Consider the following 22515-nt stretch of genomic DNA (forward strand, 5'->3'; position numbering starts at 1 on the left):
TCCCAAGTGGAACATGGAGGCTTGTTCATCATTCTAAACCACTACTCTCAACTCTCACCAGATCAGTCTCACCTTCTAGATCAAAAGAACATCTTCTTGTCATCTCTTGTCGATCCCAAACACTGCAGTGGGTACGATCTACCAACAATCCACCGGCCCCGACTCGCCATCCCGCACTCGGTCTCACCTCTCGCATCCGTACTCGGTCCCGTCCCGAGACTCGCCCCATTACCTTCTTACACGGTACACCAAGGACCACACACCGACCATGTCCGCAAAGACTATTCTTTTCCTCGGAGCCACTGGCGGCTGCGGCCTCTCAGCTCTCCGCCGCTCCCTCGACGCCGGCTTCACGTGCATCGCCCTGTGCCGCACCCCGTCCAAGCTGACCTCCATCCTCCCGTCCGAAAAGTACCCCAACCTCCGCATCGAACAAGGCAACGCCCACGACGCCGACGTGATTGCCCGATGCGTCGTCTCGCCCTTTGACGCAACCCGCTTCGTCGACACCGTCGTCTCCTCCATCGGCGCCTGGTTCGAGCTGCGCAAGATGAACCTCGAGGACGTCAACGTCTGCGAAAAGGGAATGACCGTCTTGCTCGACGCCATCAAGAAGCTGCGCACTGAGAAGGGTGTTGCTGGACGGCCGCGTGTCATTGGGCTCAGCAGCACTGGTATCTCCAAGTTTGGGAGGGACACGCCTCTCCTTATTCAGCCTCTTTACAAGGGCCTCTTGCACACCCCGCACATGGACAAGAAAGCCATGGAGGAACTCCTCTTTACGAGCGGTGAAGCCTGGACCGTGGTGCGCGCCAGCTTCTTGACCAACGGAAAGGAGCAGCCCGCAGGTACGGTCCGGGTTGGTATCGAGGATCCCGTCAAGGGTGTTGAGGAGCTGGCTATTGGGTACAGCATCGCCCGTGAAGATGTTGGCAAGTGGATGTTTGAGAACATCTTGCAAAAGGGCGGAGACGACAGATATGTCGCCAAAGTTGCTACCGTCACCTACTGATCGTAATCAGGTTGTTGCTTTGCTTTTCACCACGTTTCTGCTTGGCCTCACATAGACATCTATTTTCAATACCCTTATTTTGTAGAATGCTCTGCTTTTTTACTCGTAGTTCTCGATTACCGATTACGAATCATCCATAATATAATCTTTCATGCACTACTTTCTGCTCCCGACCGTATACTGATTCCGCTTTGAAAAGGCCTGGAGCATATCGCTGTTCGCTGGTTTCCAATCAAGACCTTTCTGCTCTCGTCCTTATACAGCACCATTTCCCTTACCAGACTCCTCTTCAACTTCCGTAGAGTCATCTTCCGTAGAGTCATCTTCCTCATAGTCATCTTCCTCGGAGCCCATATTGCGCATGAGGAAGGAAACGAGATGATCTATGCCTTCGGGCTCGGTGAACCAGTTGCCGCCATATTGATACTCGTGCCACTCGACTTCCGTCATGCCTATATTGCGCAAGGCCCTATAGAGGGCCCTTCCGTTCTTCACCGGAACCACTTCGTCGTTGAGGGCGTGAGCAAGGAAGATGGGCGTGTGTGCCATCTGGTAGTCCGCATCACGACACTTTATCTTCCAATTGCCATTGCCGCCACTAAGACCTGCTGGGACTTCGAAAGGTGCCAGCCCGGGGTACGCCCAGCTAGCGTAGCCAAAGAGACCGGCAAAGCTTCCACACCTGTGCAGGTGGGTCGCGACAACTGCTGCGAATCCTTGGCTGATACCGCCCAAGAAGATGTTGTCAAATGAAACATAGTCGGCTTCCTCGTTGATACATTCGTTGATGTAGTCGATGCTCTTGCACAGACCTGGTTCCTGCAATTCCGGATACACGTTCGGGTTCTCTGTAGACTAAATATCGAACCATTGGTTGAAGTCTGCTTTGAAACGCTCTGCTGGGGAAGATGGTGCGGTAGGGAAGACCCATTTGAAAGTTGGGAACAGGGCTCGGAGGGTTCGAGGGGGTGGTGGTCGCGCTGGGGTATCGTCCAGGGGGTTGTTTGGTTGTTCAGGGCCATCGTCTGGGTGGGCCAAGATGGCCAAGATGCGTGCCAGGTCTTCGGAGACTTCGCATTCAAGGAACTCATCTGCGAACTCTTCGCCGTTGCTGCCTCTGCCGTGGAGGATGATGACGGTGTGGGTGTGGCCGTGGCCCTCGACAGGATCGATGTAGACACCTTCCCCTTTCGAGGCGGATGTCATTGTAGATGCGTTGGCAATGATACCTTTTGAATTGATGTTGACCAAAAGTTGTGTGGTGAATGGAACTTCCAGGTTGGCTGACGGTTCGCTGAAGGTTCGCCGAAGATTTGAAAGTTGTCCCCTAATTGTCCTCTACTACGTGCCTTCCCTGGCCGGAAGTGCACCTGCCTCAGTGTGTTTCCGGGGCACTTCCTGCCATTCTAAGCTTAAGGTACCTGAAGGAAGGTATGCTGCTTAGGTACCTACACCTACCCTATGGGACTCAACAACCCAGCCATGGAAGGTGCCTTGTCATGCATGTACTTTAAACATTGAGGATTAGAACAACGAGGCTATACAAATTTGAACCAAGTAAGATACCATTACTTGAACAGCAAGCATTGAAAAGGGGCGAAATTGTGTCCGGATGGATTCTCTTTTTTGGAAGTGATTGTCGAGGACCATTACAGTGGCCCCAAGGCATCCGCTGTCAGCCTGTTAATATAATATACCTTGGACATCACGAACCCAAAACACCTGACCTTACGTAAGGTGGTCAACCCATGTTTGGATACGTTGCACATCATCCTGACGGTCTCAATCCCTCAACTTCATCTGCCAGTGGCACCAATTAGCCATTCTTTCCTAGCGAAGCAGTCGGAACTCTTGCCATCTACGAAAGCGGACCTCTACAACACGTAGACTCAGCCAGTATAGTGCTGCTCGCGCCAGAGTTGCTGCGCATCATCGGAGAATACCTTGCAAGTCAATTTTTCGATACAAAATCTGCGGAAGCTCTTTCGGATGTGACCCAACCACTAATACCCTATGGTACCAACAGATTACCAACAAAAAGACATTGAGGGCTTTATGTCGCGTCAACAAGTCGTTCAAAGAGGCTTTCAATGAGTTCCTATACGCCGAGGTTTACCTGGGCTACAAACACTTCGTGAAGGAGGACCCTCCACACAAATGGCTTGTCAAGGAATCCCCAGAAACCCGCCACATTCAAGTCATCCACTTCCGACCCAACGGCTTCGAATGGGACCAAAGTGAGGTTGAGTTTGATGATCATGCCCGGAATTGCAACTCCCAACTCAGACGACTGTTGGCGAACACACCAAATGTGAAGAAATTTGTGTCCGTCATACCTTATCTACTGCTCCCAGCCGTAACTGATTACATGCTAATGGCCGTTTCAGCATGGAAGACAGAGAGTTCTTCCTCTCATCCGAAACAGTAAAGACTCTGAAGCAATGCTGCCCCACCTTGGTTGACATCTCCTTCGATCTGGAATCTCACCCCTACCGTCCCGACTGCGACAGATACTGTCGCGATGATGACTCTTGGAGGGACCCGGAGCCCTTGATGCCTATTCCTGAAGACTTGAAGTACAGTATTGCCGACTTCAACGTCTTCTCCGGCCTGACGGGACTTCACCTGACTGGGCCCCAAGGGCCTCTCCCAAAGTGGATAGAAACGATAGCCCGTATCCTGGGTTCCTCCCCGAAACTCACTGATCTGAGCCTTTCCCTTTCTCGAGCGACGGCAGACACGTTTTATACGTTAGACGACCGTGATCCAATCTACACGACTTTCTCATGGACTTGGGAAATCACTATGGAGATCTCGGTCACGCTCCGCTTCGCCTCAAAGCTCTCAAGTTGTACCATCCCGTCCTGTTTTGCCTGGATGAGGACTGGACGTATGGCTACCTCAACAAGTTGACCGACTTGAAGTATCTGCAAGAACTTCGACTCTTCAACCAGAGTGTCATCATGCGTTGGAATTACTTGTCAGAGACTCCGCCGCTCGCATACGACGCCATTGACCCGAGCACAATGCCCAACCTCCGTCAACTCACCGTCAGGGGATGGTGCGCAGACACGGATCACTGTTTTGAAGAGCTTACTTCCGAAGTGTCCGCGTGGACCCTCAAACATTTCTTCGCTCGGGAAATTACTCGAGGGAACTCGATGACATGCTTAATCATCCGGAGGCCCTGAGTGCTAAAGAGCCCATCCTACCCCAGAATTGGCTTGGAGACGGTACGGATGCACCTGAAAACCACGACATGTTCAAAGTCCTCGAGCCCTGCCACTGGATCGCCTCCCTCGGCTTCACCATCGACACCACGGTCGCCCCGTACGGTCTGATCGACATCCTTGCGAAAATGAAGGGTTTGAAAAAGCTTTCGATAGACTATGCCAAGTTCAGAATCAACGTAGGGAATCCGGAGGACCCCCCGTTCAGAGAGTTAAGAGAGTGGAGTACCTCAAGCCCGAGATCGTCGCCGCAAAGTGCAAGCAGTTGACCTACATGAGACTGCACGGACACGGCATCAAGATATGGCGACCGTCAGAGGGGACGGCAGAGTTTGAGTATCTTGAAGAAGCAAAGGGTGCTGTCGTTGGCGCTTTCTTCCGCAAAGACAGTCCGGAAGATAATGTTTGGGAACCTGAAAAAATGGACAGCGACTACGTCGAGCCGTCGCGACCGCTGTAGCGGGTGGAAAGGATTGTAGATCACTTAATGTTTGCTTGGAAGAAAATCAATGGCAAGTGATGGAATCAACATCGATAATCCGGTGTATTGTCGGTGTACTGGATATCACGTCAAGCCTTTCCTAGAGTTCTCTAAGAAGAAGCCCTGCTTGTTATCCATGGCTATGTTCTCGGCCTCTTGGTATCAATCAGTCTTCCTTCCTGACTACCAAGGCTGGATACCATCCTTGTTCACAACCTTGCCAACATCAGCATCCCGTTCACCCTCAACCACCTGTTTAATCAGGCTGCCTCCCTGGCTCGGTTCACCTGCACCCATCTTCTTCAGCAAATCCGGATTTCCACCCAACCCCGTAGCCAAGAAACCGGGGGAGATGCACCACACCTTGACTCCGTCTGCCTTGAGAAGCCAATGCCAGTTCTGCATGACCATGTTCAACGCAGCCTTGCTAGACCGGTACCCGGCCTGAGGGGTGAAGGGTTTGGGCCAACCGCCAGCCGTGACGGTCCCTGGTTGAAACGGGAGGAGGCCGGTGTTTTCGATGCCGTTGAGAGTGGATAGTCCGCTGGTGACGAAGAGAAGGCGGGGATCGGAGGATTTGATGAGGAGAGGGGCAAAGACGTGGGTTATGACGTGGGTTCCGGATGTGTTGACGTCGTATGACTTGTTCATGTTTTGGCGAATGGCTTTGATGTCCTCGGGGTTGTAGTTGTGAGGTCCAAAATCATGAGAGGCGCCTGCAAGTCGGTTGTCAGACTTACTCTAGGGTGTGATGGTGGCATCCTGTGCTGGATGAAGACTTACCAGCGTTGTTAACTAGAACATCGAGCAGCCCGTGCTTCTCCTTGACACTCTTGAAAGCACTGAGGATTGAATCATCATCCGCTACATCCACTTGGATAACCTCCAAAGAGCTCGCGGTGGATGGAAATTCCTTAGTGAGCTCGGCAACAGCAGATTCGCCTTTTTCAATGGACCTGGATCCGATAATCATGTGGTACACCTTGTCGGATTGCAGCAGGGCTTTGACTGTTTCGTAGCCGATGCCGGTGTTGGCTCCGGTGACGAGGATGATACGCTTGGAAGACATGACTGAGAACTTTAGATGACTTGGTCTATTGATATATCGAGATCGTATGTAGAAGTTTAATTCAGATTCAAAAACAGCAACCTTCCAGCCCTTTTATTCCTCCGCACGGCGGCATGTTTCTAGCCTGAGACAGCTTCAGCCCTAGGGACCGCGCCCGGAGTTAAGCTTGACGGAGAGTTCCATACGACAGATGGCTAGATTGCGGGGAAATCATATGAAGATGGGCGCCAAGAACCCTTTGGTCTCTTTTAGAACATACTATATAAACGCGAAGCCGCGAAGACATAGATGCCAACTTTGATGATCTTTAACTGCGTCCTCCGGCCCGGCGTGAGTGGATCTTACGTTGCCCGGAGCCGGGAGTGTCCCAATCTGAACATCTTGAACCCCGCCATGGCCTTTGATGAGTGGTTACAGTGAGCACTAACAGAAGCGAACGATCATTGCTAAGAACCGCGATAACCTTCTCTCTTCGGAAGATACAGTGGATGTTCTGCTCGATGTCCCGCCTAGACCGGCCCTCTACGGACCCCACCCCGACGGCAGACTGAAGGACTCGGTAAGCCATCCCGAAAGCTGCTGGATGACGTGAGTCAGTGCTCAAGTCGCCTATTGCCCTTGAGCTGTGAGTTTGAGTACCTTATCTGAAGTCAAAGTATCATTGACGAAACCAACAAAGAAACGCTCATTTTCTCTGAATTTCACAACGCAAGGGATAAACACAAGACATTGCCCATCATGGCACCGAAATCCGTCCTTCTCGTCGGCGCCAATGGCACACTTGGCGCCAAAATCCTAGACTCCCTGGTCGCCGCCAAATCCTTTAAGCTCAGCGCCCTGAAGCGCGCCGGCTCAAAGAGCACAATCGCGTACCCCGCCGACCAAGTGCAAGTCATCGAAGTCGACAACGACCTCTCCTACGAAGGTCTCAAAAAGGCCTTTACAGGCCAAGAAGTCGTCATCGTCAGCTTCCGCCTGCGCGACCTCGACCAGCACCTGCGTATCGCCGAGGCGGCGTCCGCAGCGGGCGTGAAGCACTTTATGCCCGCCGACTTCGGCAGCATCGACGCCGATAACCCCCGCGCGAGGGAGCTCATCCCGCTTTATCGCTGGAAACGCGCGGTGCGTCAAAAGGCGCAGGAGCTGGCTGACAAGAACCCCGAATTCGCGTGGACGGGTATCGTCTGCGGTCACTTCTTCGACTGGGGTGTCAAGGAAGGCTTCTTGCACGCATACCTCGATACCAAGAAGATCGACGTCATTGACGGCGGTAACATCAAGGCCTCTGTCGCGACGCTGCCGAGAGTTGGGGAAGCTGTTGTGCGTATTCTGGACTTGGGATTTACCGAGGTGACGAAGAATAAGACGCTTTTCATTCAGAGCTTTTGCATCACACAGAACGAGCTGCTTCAAAGTTTGGAGAAGGCGACGGGAGCAAAGTGGACTGTTAACATGGTCGAGTCTGAGAGTTTCATTGCGGAACACAAGGTGAAGGCCGATGCTGGCCACGCTGAGGCGATTGAGGATCTTGTCTTTGCTGTTGGGCAATTAGATGCAAACTGGACGAAGCGCGATGACTTCGCTATGAAGACTTTGGGGCTGGAGGATGAGGATTTGGACACTGTTATCGCAGATGTTGTTGCTAACCCAACGGTTTGAGGACTATCACCTGTGTTAGAGAAGACCGACATATTGCCTCAGCTACACTAATTATATTTCTGATTCTTCACTTGGTCTTTCCTAAGCATGAAGGGAGGTAGCATTGAGTGATGTGCAGTGCTGTTTAAGCGAGACTCAAAAGATTTATACCTGATTTCAGGATCACAAGCTCCCGACTGCCTTGGGCAGCTCTGTCATATCGTCCAAGAATACGTCAAACTCGGGCCGAACCTGTTCCATATCCTCATCTACATCATCAGTCCATCGATGAACATAGATGGTTCTCAGCCCAACCTTCTGCGCCCCTCGCAAATCATAGGCGTGCGCCGCAACCAGCACCACTTCCTCAGGCTTGAGCTTAACAAGCTGCAACGCCTTTTCATACGCAATGGGGCTAGGCTTGTAAACACCCAAAAGCTGACTGGAGAAGAGCATGTTGAAGCTGAGCCCTGAAAACCGAACGAGATCCAGCTGCAGGCGAGTCGTGCCGTTGGCATGCACAAACACTTCAAGGCCGAGATCGTTCCGCAGGCTCTCAATGGCCTTTGAGACTTCTGGCCAGGCAGGCTGCGAGTGCCATGCTTTGATCAACTCAGTCTTGATCTCGGCGTTGAAGTGGTTGGCGTACACGGGAGACTGGTTCAAAAGGTTGTCGAGGACCCGCGCGAACGTGATGTCAATGTCCTCAGGCTCGAGACCTTTCGCATGCCGGTTTGCGTTCTCGATGAAATATTGTCTGCGCCATTCGAGGGCGAACTTTGACGCTTCGTCCTCTGGAATGGTCGCGGGCAAGGCCTTGACTACACTGGCATGCCAGTTCAGGCAAGTTCCCATGAAGTCGAAGAAGACTGCTTTGATCTTTGTGGGTTGCTCAGACATGATGATTGGTAGGAATTCGTTGAGGTACCCTTGGGAGTAGTGGGAAGCCATGGGCGGAAAACAAGCTTTGCCTGGCAGGGACCTTGAGATATGAAGTCTTCGGATCCCGGTCACTTTTAAGAGCGACAAAGCTGACTTCACTCAAAAGTTCCTATTAGTAATTCGAGGTCGTCTTGGGACTTTGGAAGGGCGCGCTTTAGCGCAACAATCCTTCGACATATTGTACTTGCATCAATGATTGGGTCCTATCAGCATGATCAGGTAAGCTGAGCACGATGACGTGATTTTCCTCGCCAGAGCCAACTAGCCAAATGGGATTGCGAGAATTGGAACAAATTAGAAGCAATACTAATAGTCTCCCAAGTATTACCTGGACGTTCGGGTTGCCGGTAGTTCGAATACTTCCTAATGTATCCAGTCTCAGGAATGCTTAAGAGATGGAAGAAAAGCTAACCAAATTCCAAGCGAGTTTATTAACCGTTAAAGATGAAAAAGGTAAGCAGTAATTACCTGTATCAATACTGCGTGGAGGAGGTGGCCTTGCATGGAATCGGTTGGGCACAAATCTTTGACTGACGCTTACCCGACCTCGACTTACATGCATACCTATCTCATCAACAGCAACATGTCCAAAGTACAAGCTATGCGGGGTAAACGCCAATCAGACAGAGACGCTGAATTCATTTGTCCAGTTGAAGCTTGACTTGCTTTATAGTCCTTGGAGAAAAGGCGGGTGAGACGGTAGGATGATGGTGTCTGAGACCGTTGCAGTCGACCATGAGGCCGCCTATGCGGGTACACATTTCATATCTGGTGCGCCAAATGAAGGCAACCAGGGACAGCCTCGTCTGTTCGTGTGACGAGGCGAGTATAAATCTGACAACCACCCCGCTCCTGATACCGTGAGGTTCTGCGATCGAAACACACTCCTGGGATCTTCCGAAGTCGCATTCAATGGATCCATTCACAGCGCTCGGGTTAGCGGCCGCCATTATACAATTTGTCGAGTTTGGAGCGAAGCTGGTCTCTAACAGCCGTGAGATATACGTATCCACCGATGGGCGCACGAAGGAGCACGAGACCCTGGATGAGATCTGCTCAGACCTCCGTTTCCTGGTGGACGACATTGACGAAGCCGCCGACCTTGCGGGCGAACCGACAAAAAGGATCGACGAAGAGGTGGCACTGCGCAAGCTTGCGGAAAAATGCAGGAACACAGCTTTGGAGCTACAGAGCCTTCTGAAGAGCCTGTACTGCACGCCCGGCGGGCGGGTTGCTAGTTTAAAACAAGCCTTGAGGGCGGCTTGGGGCAAGCGCAAAGTCGACGATGTAGAGGCGAGGCTCAAGGAGTATCGGCAGGAGCTCATGACACATCTTGTCGCCATCACGAGGTGGGCACATGTCTTTGGCGTCCTCTACGTACTATTACCTTCTCATCAAAAGTTACTTACATCTGTATAGCAACCAGCAATCGAGCGTGCTGCGCGAACTTAGGACGCTGAAGGAAGCCACTCTGTCGATGCAATCGAATCACTCAGGTAAGCTCGAGGAAATATCTGCAGCTATCCAAAGCATCACATACAAGTCTTCCGTCTCGAATGAGTCTCCATCAGACGCCAGTGTCTCTTCTCATCAAGACTTCCATCAACTGCACGAGAAGCTCGTAAACCTAACTACCAGTGCAAGAGACGTTTCCTTCCAACAGACATTTCTTCGGGGACTGTACTTTCGATCGATGCCGGCTCGTCACCACGGCATAGCTGAGGCACATCAGAAGACATTCAACTGGGTGTTCGGCCGTACAGGTTTGCAGCGAGCGGCAGCAGTTCACGTCAGCAATCTCACAGACTGGCTCGAGTTAGGCAAGGGAATTTATTGGATATCTGGCAAAGCAGGCTCCGGCAAGTCTACTCTTATGAAGCATCTTGGAGATCACTCGCGCACAGCGGAGCTTCTCTCCACATGGGCCGAGCCCTAGGAGTGCATCGTCGCGCGCCATTACTTCTGGAGCGCCGGTACGCGGCTGCAAAAGTCTATCAACGGGCTGCTGAGATCACTGCTTTACGAGATTTTCCGCCAAATGCCTGACCTAATCGACAGAATCTTGCCCGAGGGGCCTGGCCAAAACGAGTACCGTCTCCAATCGGGCGAGGATGGCCGGGACTGGTCAATCTTCGAGTTGGAACGAATAGTGAATCAAATGGTCGATTGCGACAAGTTGGCCTTGCGCTTCTGCTTTTTTATCGACGGGCTGGATGAGTACGACGGGGACCACCAGAAACTGATCCAGATCCTTTCTCGGCTTGCGTCGTCACCAAATGTTAAGCTTTGTGTTTCAAGCCGGCCGTGGAATGTGTTTGAAGATGCTTATGGCAAATCGAGCTTGTGGAAATTAGCCCTCCAAGATTTGACTCAAGACGACATCCGACGCTACACAGAGAGTATGCTCAAAGAACACCCCAATTGGGGAGAATACTCGAAAGCTGAACACACTCTTGTGGAGGAGATTACCAAAAAGGCCCAGGGAGTATTTCTATGGGTATTTCTGGTTGTCCGTTCCGTCCACGAAAGTGTAACTAACGGCGATGGTGTGTCAACCCTACGACGACGAATAAGCCAACTTCCCCAGGATCTCGAGACCTTTTTCAAGCACATCCTCAACTCCATCGATCCATTTTACCACCCCCAAATGGCGCAAATGTTCCACATCGCATTGCAGGCCGAAGAGCCACTTAACATTATGCTGTATTCCCTGACAGACTATTGCACGCAGGACCTCTCTCAGGTCTTACGTCTTCCCGTTGAACCAATGGACAAACACGATGTCTTCACCAGGCGGAAGCAAATGATTCGCCGACTCGACGGCCGCAGCAAGGGCCTGCTTGAGGTTCAAGCTGACCATGCTGCGAGCGATTATCTGGGTCCGCGAGTGACCTTTCTTCACCGCACAGTTCGTGATTTTCTCCTCACAAAAGAAATGGCCGAATTCCTCGCTGAGAGCCTCTCGGAATTCAAACCGAATACGGTTATCTTCAGAGCGTACGTTGCACTGATAAAATTTATGCCCGTTCGAAAAGAACACTTCCAGCGTTCTGGGGTGCTTTCTCGGGCACTGGAAGAAGCCTTCTTTTACGCCTACCAGGCCGAGGCGGAATCGGGCTCGTCCGAATCCGAGTTGGTGGATGATCTCCGCTACGTCGTGGAGGAAATGGCCGACCCTCTCGATGCCGAGATCCCATGGAGGCCAGACTGCTTCGTCGAATTCGCCATTTCCCGAGGATTGACTCAGTATCTCTCGCAACACCGGGAATGTAGCCCTGGAGCCCGAGACATCATCAACGGTGCTTTCCTGAGAGAGGCAATCATGGAAAGCCTCGAGCCCATCAATGAGACCAGCCCAGATCTCACCCAAGTCGTATCCTTGTTCCTCCGCCGAGGCTCAAATCCTCATCAGGGTGCCCAGGCACAGGAAGTTAAGAGAGAGACATGGAATAGTCTGGCCAGGGCCAGTGACTACACGGCCCTGATGTTCCAAACACCTCAGACTGGCCATCATGGAAATAGCAATAGCAATGTCGCTAGGGTACGGGGTGCATACAAGATGGAACCTAAAGACTTTCTCACCAATAAGAAAGGCTCTATATGGGGTGATTGGTTGGAGATTCTCAGTGTGTCCATGGCAGCAGAGTATGGGATGAACTACATATGGGCCACCAGGCAAAAACGGGTTCTGGATCACCTCATCAGCCACGGCGCCGAGGTCAATGAAACATCAGCCACAGAGGCCAGATGGGGCAAGTTTGTGGATGGACTATATCATCTGTCCAAGCAGCCGTTGGAGAAGAGAGTATCAGATGTGTACGTCAGCATGTTGAGAAGGTTATTACGGCATGACGCGAATTTCAATGCGCCATACCAAGGAAGCACGATATCCAAGGTCTTCTTCGCGAACATCCGCAAGATGGCTGCTCCTCTGAGCATTCCTGAGCTGGGACGGGTTGCAGTTGCACTGACCGAGGAACCGGACAATCGAGTTGACGCGTCTCTACCCCACCTTGAACTACTAGCACAGGTGGCAATGACTCTTCTCCAGCACAGAGCTCACCCATCATGTATAATGAGCGCCACTGAGCTTCACCAAGTCTTTCCTCGGCGGTTAGCACAGCCAATTCAAGACTTATGGGAGTCGAGACGTGCTGAGATTGCTGCAGAATCAGGGTTCGTCAGAATGGTTCTTGGTTGGGTTTGGTGGCCTTGATCCTGAGCATATAACAGTGAAGTGACCGAAGGAAATTCGAAAGTATGATGCTTAATAATTTGGTCTCAAAGGTGACCAAGTCAAGTGGAATCAAAGGGCTTGTCAGTACCGTATGTGTAGGAACGTTATCACCACAAACTGGATAACTTAGTTGATGCAGTGAGCGCCTAGAAAGGTTTTGGTTGCAAACACTGTAAAGTCGCCTGGTCTTCATGGAGGCAACTTGCGCGATATTTGTTTCCGGCCTTCATACTCTCAACGGGAGAAGGCTTGGCCGCTCAGCAGCCGACGCCAATTTTTCAATTCCATAGGCCCGCTGTTGGTGCAACCAATATCTGCCGGCACTTATCAACCCCGAGCGGAGTGCATGAAACAAGCGCCACAGTTGGAACAATTGGGCTCATGGCTCCATGCCGGATGGCATTCAGTGATAGATGACAAAGAAGAAGTCCGCACCTTGCAGATAACCTGCTTCACCTGACTGGGTACACTATGCAAGTCTTCGGGCGCCACAGTACAATATTGGCAGTTCAGGCGAACATGCCCTTGCTTGGAAATGGTAGACCAGTCACCAAAAGCCACTGAATGGCGGGGTTCCTGAATGCCCCGACGGGATGCGGTGACATGCCCGCGATACGGCCCCAGTAAAGGGCTCCGAACGGAACAGATTTTGAGGAGCTCTGACTGGGGGATTCTGCAGGACCGGGGACCCGGACCGGGGCGCACGGTAGTGAGCAATTTCTCCGTCCACATGGTTGTTCTTGGCACTATCAAGCAGATAATGTGACCTTTGATCAAATGGCATGGCAGAATTCTGATTAGATCTTGGCAACGCAAGTTGAATGCTCTATAATACCACACTGAAACAAGGGCCAGCGGCTGCAAACTGCCATTGAAGGGGAAATAGCTCAAGAGTCCTTCCTATTTCGCATCCGCTCCTTTGGCTTACCCCTTCAGCCATATCTCTGTGCCTTGAAATCGCAACAGTTGCCCGTGGAGTTGTGAACATGATTGGATCGCCTATAGAATCTCCTGTTTCTGTTGACTGTGGTTTTTCCTCAGCGTAGGATTCTGTCACGAAATAGGAATAGCATCAGCACTCTATAATCAGCCCATCACGTGCGTGTTCACGTGATTCTCTCATTTGTTCCTATAGCACCTTTCCTTGCTCGATTCTATTTGGGTTAATACAAGCCACTTTTACCACACTTCATATGCCCATTGCTGCGTGCCATAACTCGTGACAGATTCGGACAGGATGTTGGATCCCGTTTGTGAGGCTTCGAGGAGTCAGAATCCTTCACGGTAAGTCCACCAATCGAGGATGCATAATATCTTAAGCTTGTTTGTTTGTCTTGACTCGGACTCTGTGAGAATTGACAAAGAAGAACCAGCTTAAGTCTTCTATATAACGCGAGCTAATCGTCCGATGTTGTCATATCGGGTAGAGTCTTAGAACCTTCACTAAGCAAGAACATTCCATCTAGACCACGATCGGCTATACTTCCACCTTCCAGCATTGTGATCAACTAGGTTTTAGCCATCATGTACTTCTCCAAGGCTGGCATCGTGGCTTTGCTGGCGGCCGTACCCAGCACCCTCGCCTGTCTCGGATACGAGGGCGGTGTTCCCACTGCAACTTCCACCAAGACTAACAGCAAGTACATTGAGGTTCTCGCTGGCGCTGTTTACGACGGTGGCTGGGCCAGATTCGACCGTGGGTCTGGTGCTTGCACCAGTGGTGAAGGAGGTAAGCTATCTAGGCCATGACAAGCCTGAGTTGGAATCGGGAACTGACAGAACCGCTTAGGTGACGCTGATGCTGTCTTCATTCTCCGAAAGGGTGCAACTCTGAAGAATGCCATCATCGGCAAGAACCAGAAGGAGGGTGTCCACTGTGACGGCGCTTGCACTCTCGAGTTTGTGTGGTTCGAGGATGTCTGCGAGGATGCCATCACTGTTGCAAGTGCCCAACAACCTAGAAGCCTTCTCTATCACCAGCCTAGTTGACACCCAATGCAGAAAAACGACAAGGCTGGCGACCACACCTGGATCATTGGCGGCGGTGCCTACAAGGCCAGCGACAAGATTGTTCAACATAACGGTTGCGGCACCGTGAACATCATTAACTTCTGTGAGTTATTATAAAACAGTGCTATTTCCATTCCCTAGAAATACACCGCTAACCACACTTTTGACACACAGACGCGAATGAGTGAGTTATCTCTATGTGTGATGAAAGGCAGAACCAAACTAATAATGAACTAGCTACGGCAAGGTCTATCGCTCTTGCGGCAACGTAAGTTATTGCTTCCACTTCCCCAAGACTTAGGAGATCGATCATGCTGACCCGCCTTCTCCAAACTAGTGCAGCAGCCAGTGCAAGCGCAACGTGTACGTCGAGGGCACGACCGCCTACAACGGTGGCGAAGTGGTTGGCATCAACTCCAACTACGGCGACACCGCCACTCTCAAGAACGTCTGCACCGACGCCAAGGTCCCGTGCCAGATGTACAACGGGTGTGCCGGTGGCTGCGAGCCCACCAAGTCAGGTGTTTGCTCCGGATAAGGTACCTTTACGATCTACCGCAAGCCGCACGGCATCCGCCGAGAGTCCACACGGGTCTCTCAGACACGCCACCAACCCTGGACCGTATTTTCTTCTCAAATCAGAACTTTTGGCCAGAAATTCTTGTACATATCATCTCACATTGCGGACCATGGTCGCTACGCACATATTTAGCTTGATGTTGAATGAGGAACGACCATCTTTGCCGACCTTCATTGGGTAACACAGCTGATCGACTGAATAAAGTGAGAACCTTGAGTACTTTGAGATCTATCCGTGTATTTTATGTGTGGCTTCTTAAAGGCCCTCGGCACGGTAATCGCCTGACCTCAGTCGACGCGAGGAGAGTCATGTCGATCCCAATTTGGTAATCAAGAAGGTCAACGTTACTCATACAAAGAAGTGAAATTACGTCACTATCTCGTCCATCCATACCTGATATCTTGGTGGTTCTTAGTCATGTCCGCCTCTGCCGGCCATCGATGCCGTTTGAACTCCTTAGTTGTCGCCCTCGAAGCAGCAATGGGACCAACCAAAGCTTAAGGCAGTAACAGCCTAGGTAATCATAACATCAACTTGTGACCGATCAATTCTAAACTAGAGCAGGTATAAGGTGTAACTTGAAGAAAGGTCGTGAAAGTTGTAGTGCTGAAGTTGCTACAGCTCTTCTACCCCGAGCAAATATAATGTGGCTGTCTAATAGCATTGGGCTGAGAGAAACGTGGTATCCTCAGCTTTCCCTATGAGCATAATGCTAATTAGGCCAGCATGATGGATGATGCCCCTAAAGCTTATCTCATGCGCTGAACCATGCGTAACTCAAATGGCTCGAACCAATCGTTCTCTTAAACAAAGCCTATTTGATTTTAGGGTTTAGAAATGCCTGGGACCCCGGATCTGATCTAGACCTATCGGCTGTTGCCGAAAAACAATATCAACGAACCTCTTTGTCCAGAACCTCACTGGCCATATCACTGTCAGGTGATCACGGTTCAGGCACCTTTCAAGCAGCATCAAGCGGACGAGCCGAAATGATGACATGGGCGACGGATTATACAGCGATGGCCGTTGTTTCTCATGTATAAAAGACCATCGTCACATGGAGAGCGAGCCGTTACACTCACCAAATTCTTCATCAAAATCTTCATTGATCTCATCATGAACGTCTTCATCAACTTTATCATCAGTCTCATTATCAACCCCATTACAAATCTCATCATAAACAGGACTCAAGAGCCATATCACTCAGACCTACTTAGAACTTCTACTCCAAAAATCCACCCAAGTCAACCTTTCAGTCACTACTTTAACTTTCATCATGGCGAATCAGACAACCGATACGCAAAAGTCTCAAGGTTCTACTAGACTAAAGACTTTGATCAAAAGCTTCAAGACTTTGGCACACTCGAAGAAAAGCCTTCCGATTGAGAAACTCGAGCAACGTCAGGAAGCCGCGATCAAGAAAGAAGCAAAAACACTGGAAAAGGCCAAAGCAAAGCAGGCCAGAGCGGAAGCTCGCGAGGCCGGGCGGAAAGAATGCAGCGTCGCTTATAAGCATTCAAACTCGAGTTATAGTGACATGATGCAGCGAAATGCGAACTACAGCGCGATGTTGATGATGATGACTCCATTCGACGCTGGCGGAGGTGGAGGTGGTGGAGGTGAATGTTGCGACAGTGGGTGTCACTACGACTAGTTGAAGTCTCATGGGTTAGATTTTCCTCGAGAAATGTAGAAACGATGGCGGAGCTTGTATCACGGCTGTGGTGTTGTCGCCGCACAATATCTTTCGATGTTACCTTGAAATTCTATGATTACAATGCTTTCAAAGAGCCTAGAATGTACATGTCTTCTTCATCGTGCCAAATTTCTTCTCTCACAGCTTTCCAACGGAAGCTGCTAAACCTGCGCACGAGCGAATCCGACAAGCGGGTGACCATCTCGTCTACCACTGAGCCAATTCTGGCAATTTCACGATACTCTCAGTCAACTCGAGTGACTAAGGCCTAGAACACCAGATGCCTTCGAGTCATCATCAGCCACATGCATGCCTCTAGACCTCGGTATCATCAAACCTCACACGTAGACGCTTTGGATGAGATTACACAAGGAAGATCTTAAGAGACGTGCTCACATGATCAGGATCAGTGCAAGTGTGGATGTGGACTCGTGGAGTGAAGTACCCGATTCCTGAACATTTGATCAGAGGACCACAGCAGGTCTACCCATCTACCTTACTTGTCAATTCTTTGCGTATATTTCTACGATCAAGTGTCTACTTGGCGAGGAACAACTTTCTGGCAAGGCTCCGAGACTTTCTAGGCCGTGAGAAAATAACTCACACTTCATTTGGTCTGATGATAACATCGCGCAGCTTCGGCCCGAGCGCTACCTGGTCTAAGTCAAGGTTTGGACGAGTTGCGGGGCGGCGACTTGCCTAAATAGTAACATCGGGTGCAATTTGATTCGAGCGCGTGGTAAGTTTACCTCGGTACATCATTTCTGCGAAGTCACGAACAGCTCTTCCCTGCTCGAATCACCCAACCATCGTCCGCTTCCAACTTTCTTCCCCCTACCCAGCAGCCCATTGCCGATAAATACGAGATTGTATTGCACAATCCTTGGAGGGCACGTGAAAGAATCTGACCGCATCTGGAAGATTCTCCATGGCAAGTACAACCACGATCAAGGGCACCTTGCTTGTGACAACTGTGCCCGATTTGGAGACAAGAACAGGCACATCCTTGCTCGACGTCATATCCGCAACGGCTTCCAGCCAAGGTCACTTTCATACAACATGTTACTTCAACCTAATGTCGACATGAAGTTGAAGAAGTATGTACTCAACGAGCCTGGCCTGACTGTGTCTTGTTTACACTCAGTCACCTGAGCACCGCCGAGCTGCCTGACTCGGGCGCATCGTCTTCTAGTCTCCTCACCGGCTGCGACTTCCCCGCAAACCAGCCATATCCCATCGAGTGCCAATTGGCAACAGGTACATTATGCCCAGTTTTGACCCAGTTTTGCCCCCTCACCGCGGGAATACATGACGGTACGTCATCAACCCCTATATTTTCCCAGCTGCGTTCACCACCACAACTAACATTTCTACAGATGGGCAACCGTCGCGATGTCCTCAAGCGACTCTGATGCGTCTGATTCGTCAGCGCTTTCACATATCACCGTCGCAGTACTTCCCGAAGACCTTGATAGCGCCTGTACAGCTCAATGTAGGCCCGAGAGGTGTGATAACGCAACTGTACGCCCACACGAATCGCCTCCGCTAGAAAGGGGCACACCGGGCCAATTCAACCCCCTCGACGTGCCCTACCGCGCCGCAACAGTACGGGGTCTATCTACTACCCCTTTAGAGCTTTTTCAGCAGTATGTGCCTTTGAGGCTGGTTGAATCGTGGGTACAGTGGACCAATGAAGCCGCAGTACGAGGCCCTGTTCAACAACACTCACGATCCCACAGAAAAAAGACGAGGTCAGGGTGCCTGCAGTGTGGAGTAGCGCTTTGTAACTCGGATGATTGCTGGTACCTCTTTCATAGTCAGAGTATATAGACAACAGAAGTATCCATAATCTAGGCTTTTTGGTTGGCTAGAAGAAGTCTTGGCTGTCTCCTGAGTGGTCAGTTCCCCTCAAGGGCATGTACCTGTTGCCAATTGGCACTCGATGGGATACAGCCGGGATGCGCATCATCACCGGCTGTCTTTGGAGATTGTGGGGTATTCAAAGTGCGGAGAAACAAGTGTATTCGGGGTAGCTAGTGAGACTACCGCAAGTTCCCGTTGGGCATCGGTGTAACCGTCCCACGATGCTTTGCCTTTACTGCTGCGCTTGCTCCTCGTACGTGAACTTGCAAATCTTCCGTTACTAGCATGGGGCTTGCGTAAGAGCAAGAGGCAATGATCGGCCATTGGGCTGTTTATGGGCGCAATATCCATCACAGTGCTACCTAAGCCGGCCGGCCAAAGTCTCGGACGGTTCGTCTTGTCCTGACCCAGCGATGTGGGAGATCATCCCGCACCTGCGTATGTCGGGGCCGGACGGTAGGAACGCTACATATATAAAGCGAGAGAGAGTTTCTGTGATACGGGCTCCGGCTTGAGGTCTAAGGTGACGACTTGTGGCTCTCTGAGCGAATTCCAGCCATGCAACTGCTTCATTTCTGGCTCTCCTCCGCACTCGCCCTCGCGGCGACTGTGAGAGGCCAAGACGACAACACCGCAAAGGTTGAGGCGGCTCTGGCCGCTATCACCGTCACCAACCTTGCCGATGTCCGTGGCAACTTGTACCTACCCGCCACCATTGACGGCCTCAATGTCACCTGGGCAAGCAACTCTTCCTCGGTTATCTCAAGCAGTGGTATTGTCGTAAGACAGGCCGAGGATACCCATGTGGCCCTCACCGCTTCCATTGACTCCGAAGGCAGCTCTCAGACTCGAGAGCTGGTCGCTTCCGTCCGCAAAGCCGTGGCTCTTGACCCCTTTGCGGGCTACGCGTTCTCTTACTTCACTGGAAACTCCATTGCTGGAGAGAAGATCTACTTTGCTGCTAGTCAGGGCAACGATGCTCTGCAGTGGACCGAGCTCAACGGAGGTCAGCCCGTCTTGACCTCTACATACGGCACCAAGGGTCTTCGCGACCCATTCCTCATCAGGTCCCCCGAGGGTGATACCTTCTATGTCATCGCCACCGATCTCTCCATTGGCTCCGGCACATCTTGGGGTGATTCAGTGCGCATCGGTAGTCGGTACCTCGAGGTTTGGGAATCCAACGATCTCAAGACCTGGTCAGCGCAGCGACATGTATTAGTTTCCCCTCCTGAAGCAGGAAACACATGGGCTCCCGAGGCCTACTATGACGACGACCTTGGTGCCTATCTAGTATTCTGGGCATCATCTCTCTACGAGGACAGCGATGTCAACCGTACTGGCAGCACCTACCACCGCATGCTTTACGCAACCACTCGCGACTTTGTAACCTTTTCCGAGACTTCTGTCTGGCAGGATGCCGGCATGTCGAGAATTGACTCGACCGTCATCAAATCGGCCGATATCTACTACCGCTTCACAAAGGACGAAGGTGCTAGCGGTACTGGATGTAGTGATATCATCCAAGAGAGCTCTACGTCTCTTCGCGCTACCCTGGATTCATGGACCATCATCGACTCCTGCATCGGCAAGAAGGCTGGTACCAGCGCTGTCGAGGGCCCGACTGCCTTCAAATCGAACCCGGACGACGTCCACGGCGAGAAGTTCTACCTCTTTGTTGATGAGTACGGCGGCCGTGGCTATATCCCCCTGGAGACTGCCGACATTGGCAACCCTGACTGGGTAGTCTCAGCATCCTACAGCTTGCCGGCCAGCCCGCGTCACGGAACTGTCATTCCCGTCACCGCGGTCGAGCTTGCTTCCTTGACTGAAGCATCGGCCACACGCAGAGCTGTCGAAGCTGATGGCGAAATTCTCCGCTACGACTTCTCAGCTGTTGATGGCACGACGCTCCAAGATGCTTCTGGAAATGGTAACAACGCTGTGATCAATGGTGGTGCTACTGTTGTGGATGGTGCTCTCACCTTTGACGGTGTTGATGACTTCGTCAAGCTTCCCAATAACATCTTGTCGGGCGTCGAGGACGTTGCGATCGAGGTTCAAGTCTTGCTTGATGCTTCTCAGACAACGCCTTACTTCATCTACGGCATTGGCAACACTGCTGCCGATGGCAACGGAAACGGATATCTCTTCACCACCGGAAGTCCTTACAGAGCTAGCATTACTACCGGCAACTGGACGGGTGAGAATTCAGCAGCTTCCAGCTCCTCTCTTCCCACGGGATCTTGGCTGCACCTTGTCTACACTATCTCGGGCCGCACCTCCGTCATTTACCTGAATGGATATGAAGTTGCTCGAAATGAGGATGTCAACATCGATCCTGAGAACATCGGCAACGGCGTCACAACGGCCAACTACATCGGCAAGTCTGTCTACTCCAGCGATAAGCTCTTCAAGGGCCAGGTTCGCGAGTTTGCGATTTTCAACAGGTCCTTGACCGCTGCCGAGGTTCTCTCTCGCTCTGGAAACGTCGGCGCCATCACCGAAGTTTCTCTTTCCGATGCCTCCGCCTTGAAGGTACCCGCCATCATCAATACCACTGACTTCAAAGTCTTGTTCCCTGTTGTGCCGGGCACCGACGTTACCACTCTTGCCCCTGTCTTCACGACGACCGAGGGTGTAACCTCATCTCCTGCATCTGGCTCAACTGTCGACCTGAGTGCACCGGTGAAGTATGTGCTGTCCAAGGGTGACGAAGTTGTCGGAGAGTGGACCATTAGCGCCGTGGAGATGGGTAGCCCCGTCCTGCCCGGCCTCTACGCCGACCCCAACGTCGCGGTCTTCAACGGCGTCTACTACATCTATGTCACCACTGACGGAGTTCCGGGCTGGGGTGGAAACACATTCTACTCCTGGAAGTCTACCGATCTCGTCACCTGGACTCGCAGTGAGGAACCCTTCCTCACCCTCGATGGAGCCAACGGCAATGTTCCCTGGGCGACCGGTAATGCTTGGGCTCCTACTATCGCCGGGCGTGACGGAAAGTACTACTTCTACTTCAGCGGCCAGAATGCAGCTCTGAACAGGAAGACGATTGGCGTCGCCGTAGCCGACTCCCCCGAGGGGCCTTTCACTGCTCAGCCGGAGGCCATGATCCTCAACAATGAGGCCGTCACCACAGGGCAGGCTATCGACCCGGCGGCTTTCCACGATACGGTATCTGGCAAGTACTACATTTACTGGGGCAATGGCAGCCCTCTCGTGGCAGAGCTGAACGACGATATGGTCTCCGTCAATTGGGACACCGTCCAACCTATGACTGGCCTTGTCGACTTCCGAGAGGGTCTTTTCATGGTTTACCGCGAGGGTCTCTACCACCTCACCTACTCCATTGACGATACCGGATCTGAGAACTACCGTGTTGGTTACGCTACCTCCAAGACTTTCAACGGTCCTTGGACATACCAAGGCGTCATCTTGCAGAAGGATACATCCCAAGGTATCCTCGGCACCGGCCACAACTCCATTCTCAACGTCCCAGGCACCGACGACTGGTACATTGTCTACCACCGCTTCGGTATCCCCGGTGGTGGCGGTTACAGACGCGAGACCACCATTGACCATCTGTATTTCAACGCCGACACAGGGCTGGCCATTCCGGTCATCCCTACTCTGACGAGCGTTGAGCCTCAGACTGTTCCTCAACAGTTCCGGCGCATGTCGCGCGTAATGCGTTTTTGATTGATGAAGTATGATGATTTATGGGGAATTGGAGCGTAATGCTGTACATTTGGAA

The 22515-nt window shown here is 51.6% G+C and overlaps 9 protein-coding genes across 9 annotated transcripts; 6 read left to right on the plus strand and 3 right to left on the minus strand.

Annotated features, from left to right (window-relative positions):
- Positions 1–268: 268 nt before the first annotated feature.
- On the plus strand, positions 269–1012 carry BDP81DRAFT_450483 (uncharacterized protein; the record flags this gene model as incomplete). Its single annotated transcript, XM_060592534.1, has 1 exon — positions 269–1012. One exon carries the CDS (start codon positions 269–271, stop codon positions 1010–1012), a length of 744 nt encoding a protein of 247 aa, XP_060444221.1.
- Positions 1013–1267: 255 nt separating this feature from the next.
- BDP81DRAFT_395188 (Alpha/Beta hydrolase protein) lies at positions 1268–2218 on the minus strand (the record flags this gene model as incomplete). The annotated part of the gene is made up of 2 exons (XM_060588042.1): positions 1268–1867; positions 1940–2218. The coding sequence occupies 2 exons, from the start codon at positions 2216–2218 to the stop codon at positions 1268–1270; spliced, it is 879 nt and encodes a 292-aa protein (XP_060444222.1).
- Positions 2219–4760: 2542 nt separating this feature from the next.
- Positions 4761–5825, minus strand: BDP81DRAFT_376284 (short-chain dehydrogenase). Its single transcript, XM_060586736.1, has 2 exons — positions 5507–5825; positions 4761–5439 (listed from the first exon to the last, which is right to left on the minus strand). The coding sequence occupies exons 1-2, from the start codon at positions 5790–5792 to the stop codon at positions 4907–4909; spliced, it is 819 nt and encodes a 272-aa protein (XP_060444223.1). The 5' UTR covers positions 5793–5825; the 3' UTR covers positions 4761–4906.
- Positions 5826–6210: 385 nt separating this feature from the next.
- Positions 6211–7504, plus strand: BDP81DRAFT_40099 (NmrA-like family protein). Its single transcript, XM_060588766.1, has 2 exons — positions 6211–6351; positions 6472–7504. Exon 2 carries the CDS (start codon positions 6531–6533, stop codon positions 7449–7451), a length of 921 nt encoding a protein of 306 aa, XP_060444224.1. The 5' UTR covers positions 6211–6351; positions 6472–6530; the 3' UTR covers positions 7452–7504.
- Position 7505: 1 nt separating this feature from the next.
- BDP81DRAFT_40102 (haloacid dehalogenase) lies at positions 7506–8579 on the minus strand. The gene is made up of 2 exons (XM_060588772.1): positions 8561–8579; positions 7506–8461 (listed from the first exon to the last, which is right to left on the minus strand). Exon 2 carries the CDS (start codon positions 8379–8381, stop codon positions 7614–7616), a length of 768 nt encoding a protein of 255 aa, XP_060444225.1. The 5' UTR covers positions 8382–8461; positions 8561–8579; the 3' UTR covers positions 7506–7613.
- Positions 8580–9284: 705 nt separating this feature from the next.
- Positions 9285–10308, plus strand: BDP81DRAFT_450488 (uncharacterized protein; the record flags this gene model as incomplete). Its single annotated transcript, XM_060592535.1, has 3 exons — positions 9285–9721; positions 9792–9868; positions 10019–10308. The coding sequence occupies 3 exons, from the start codon at positions 9285–9287 to the stop codon at positions 10306–10308; spliced, it is 804 nt and encodes a 267-aa protein (XP_060444226.1).
- BDP81DRAFT_490457 (uncharacterized protein) lies at positions 10162–11314 on the plus strand (the record flags this gene model as incomplete). The annotated part of the gene is made up of 1 exon (XM_060595282.1): positions 10162–11314. A coding segment is annotated over exon 1 (904 nt), but the record flags the coding sequence as incomplete, so codon positions are not given.
- Positions 11315–13818: 2504 nt separating this feature from the next.
- BDP81DRAFT_429994 (pectate lyase F) lies at positions 13819–15542 on the plus strand. The gene is made up of 7 exons (XM_060590564.1): positions 13819–13893; positions 14076–14338; positions 14399–14550; positions 14611–14722; positions 14794–14803; positions 14857–14887; positions 14957–15542. The coding sequence occupies exons 2-7, from the start codon at positions 14134–14136 to the stop codon at positions 15155–15157; spliced, it is 711 nt and encodes a 236-aa protein (XP_060444228.1). The 5' UTR covers positions 13819–13893; positions 14076–14133; the 3' UTR covers positions 15158–15542.
- Positions 15543–19316: 3774 nt separating this feature from the next.
- BDP81DRAFT_322189 (family 43 glycosyl hydrolase) lies at positions 19317–22460 on the plus strand (the record flags this gene model as incomplete). Its single annotated transcript, XM_060584679.1, has 1 exon — positions 19317–22460. One exon carries the CDS (start codon positions 19317–19319, stop codon positions 22458–22460), a length of 3144 nt encoding a protein of 1047 aa, XP_060444229.1.
- Between the last annotated feature and the right edge of the window lie 55 nt (positions 22461–22515).

This window comes from Colletotrichum phormii, assembly GCF_030913505.1.
Source record: "Colletotrichum phormii strain CBS 102054 chromosome Unknown BDP81scaffold_12, whole genome shotgun sequence".
In the NCBI taxonomy this organism is placed as follows: Eukaryota; Fungi; Ascomycota; class Sordariomycetes; order Glomerellales; family Glomerellaceae; genus Colletotrichum; species Colletotrichum phormii.

Coding starts and splice junctions, on each gene's coding strand:
- BDP81DRAFT_376284 (XM_060586736.1), bottom strand. CDS start 5,792: ATGTCTTCCAAGCGTATCATCCTCGTCACCGGAGCCAACACCGGCATC. Junction 5,440..5,506: donor TGTTCTAGTTAACAACGCTG/GTAAGTCTTCAT, acceptor ACCGACTTGCAG/GCGCCTCTCATGATTTTGGA.
- BDP81DRAFT_40099 (XM_060588766.1), top strand. CDS start 6,531: ATGGCACCGAAATCCGTCCTTCTCGTCGGCGCCAATGGCACACTTGGC.
- BDP81DRAFT_429994 (XM_060590564.1), top strand. CDS start 14,134: ATGTACTTCTCCAAGGCTGGCATCGTGGCTTTGCTGGCGGCCGTACCC. Junction 14,339..14,398: donor TTGCACCAGTGGTGAAGGAG/GTAAGCTATCTA, acceptor AGAACCGCTTAG/GTGACGCTGATGCTGTCTTC. Junction 14,551..14,610: donor GCGAGGATGCCATCACTGTT/GCAAGTGCCCAA, acceptor CACCCAATGCAG/AAAAACGACAAGGCTGGCGA.
- BDP81DRAFT_40102 (XM_060588772.1), bottom strand. CDS start 8,381: ATGGCTTCCCACTACTCCCAAGGGTACCTCAACGAATTCCTACCAATC.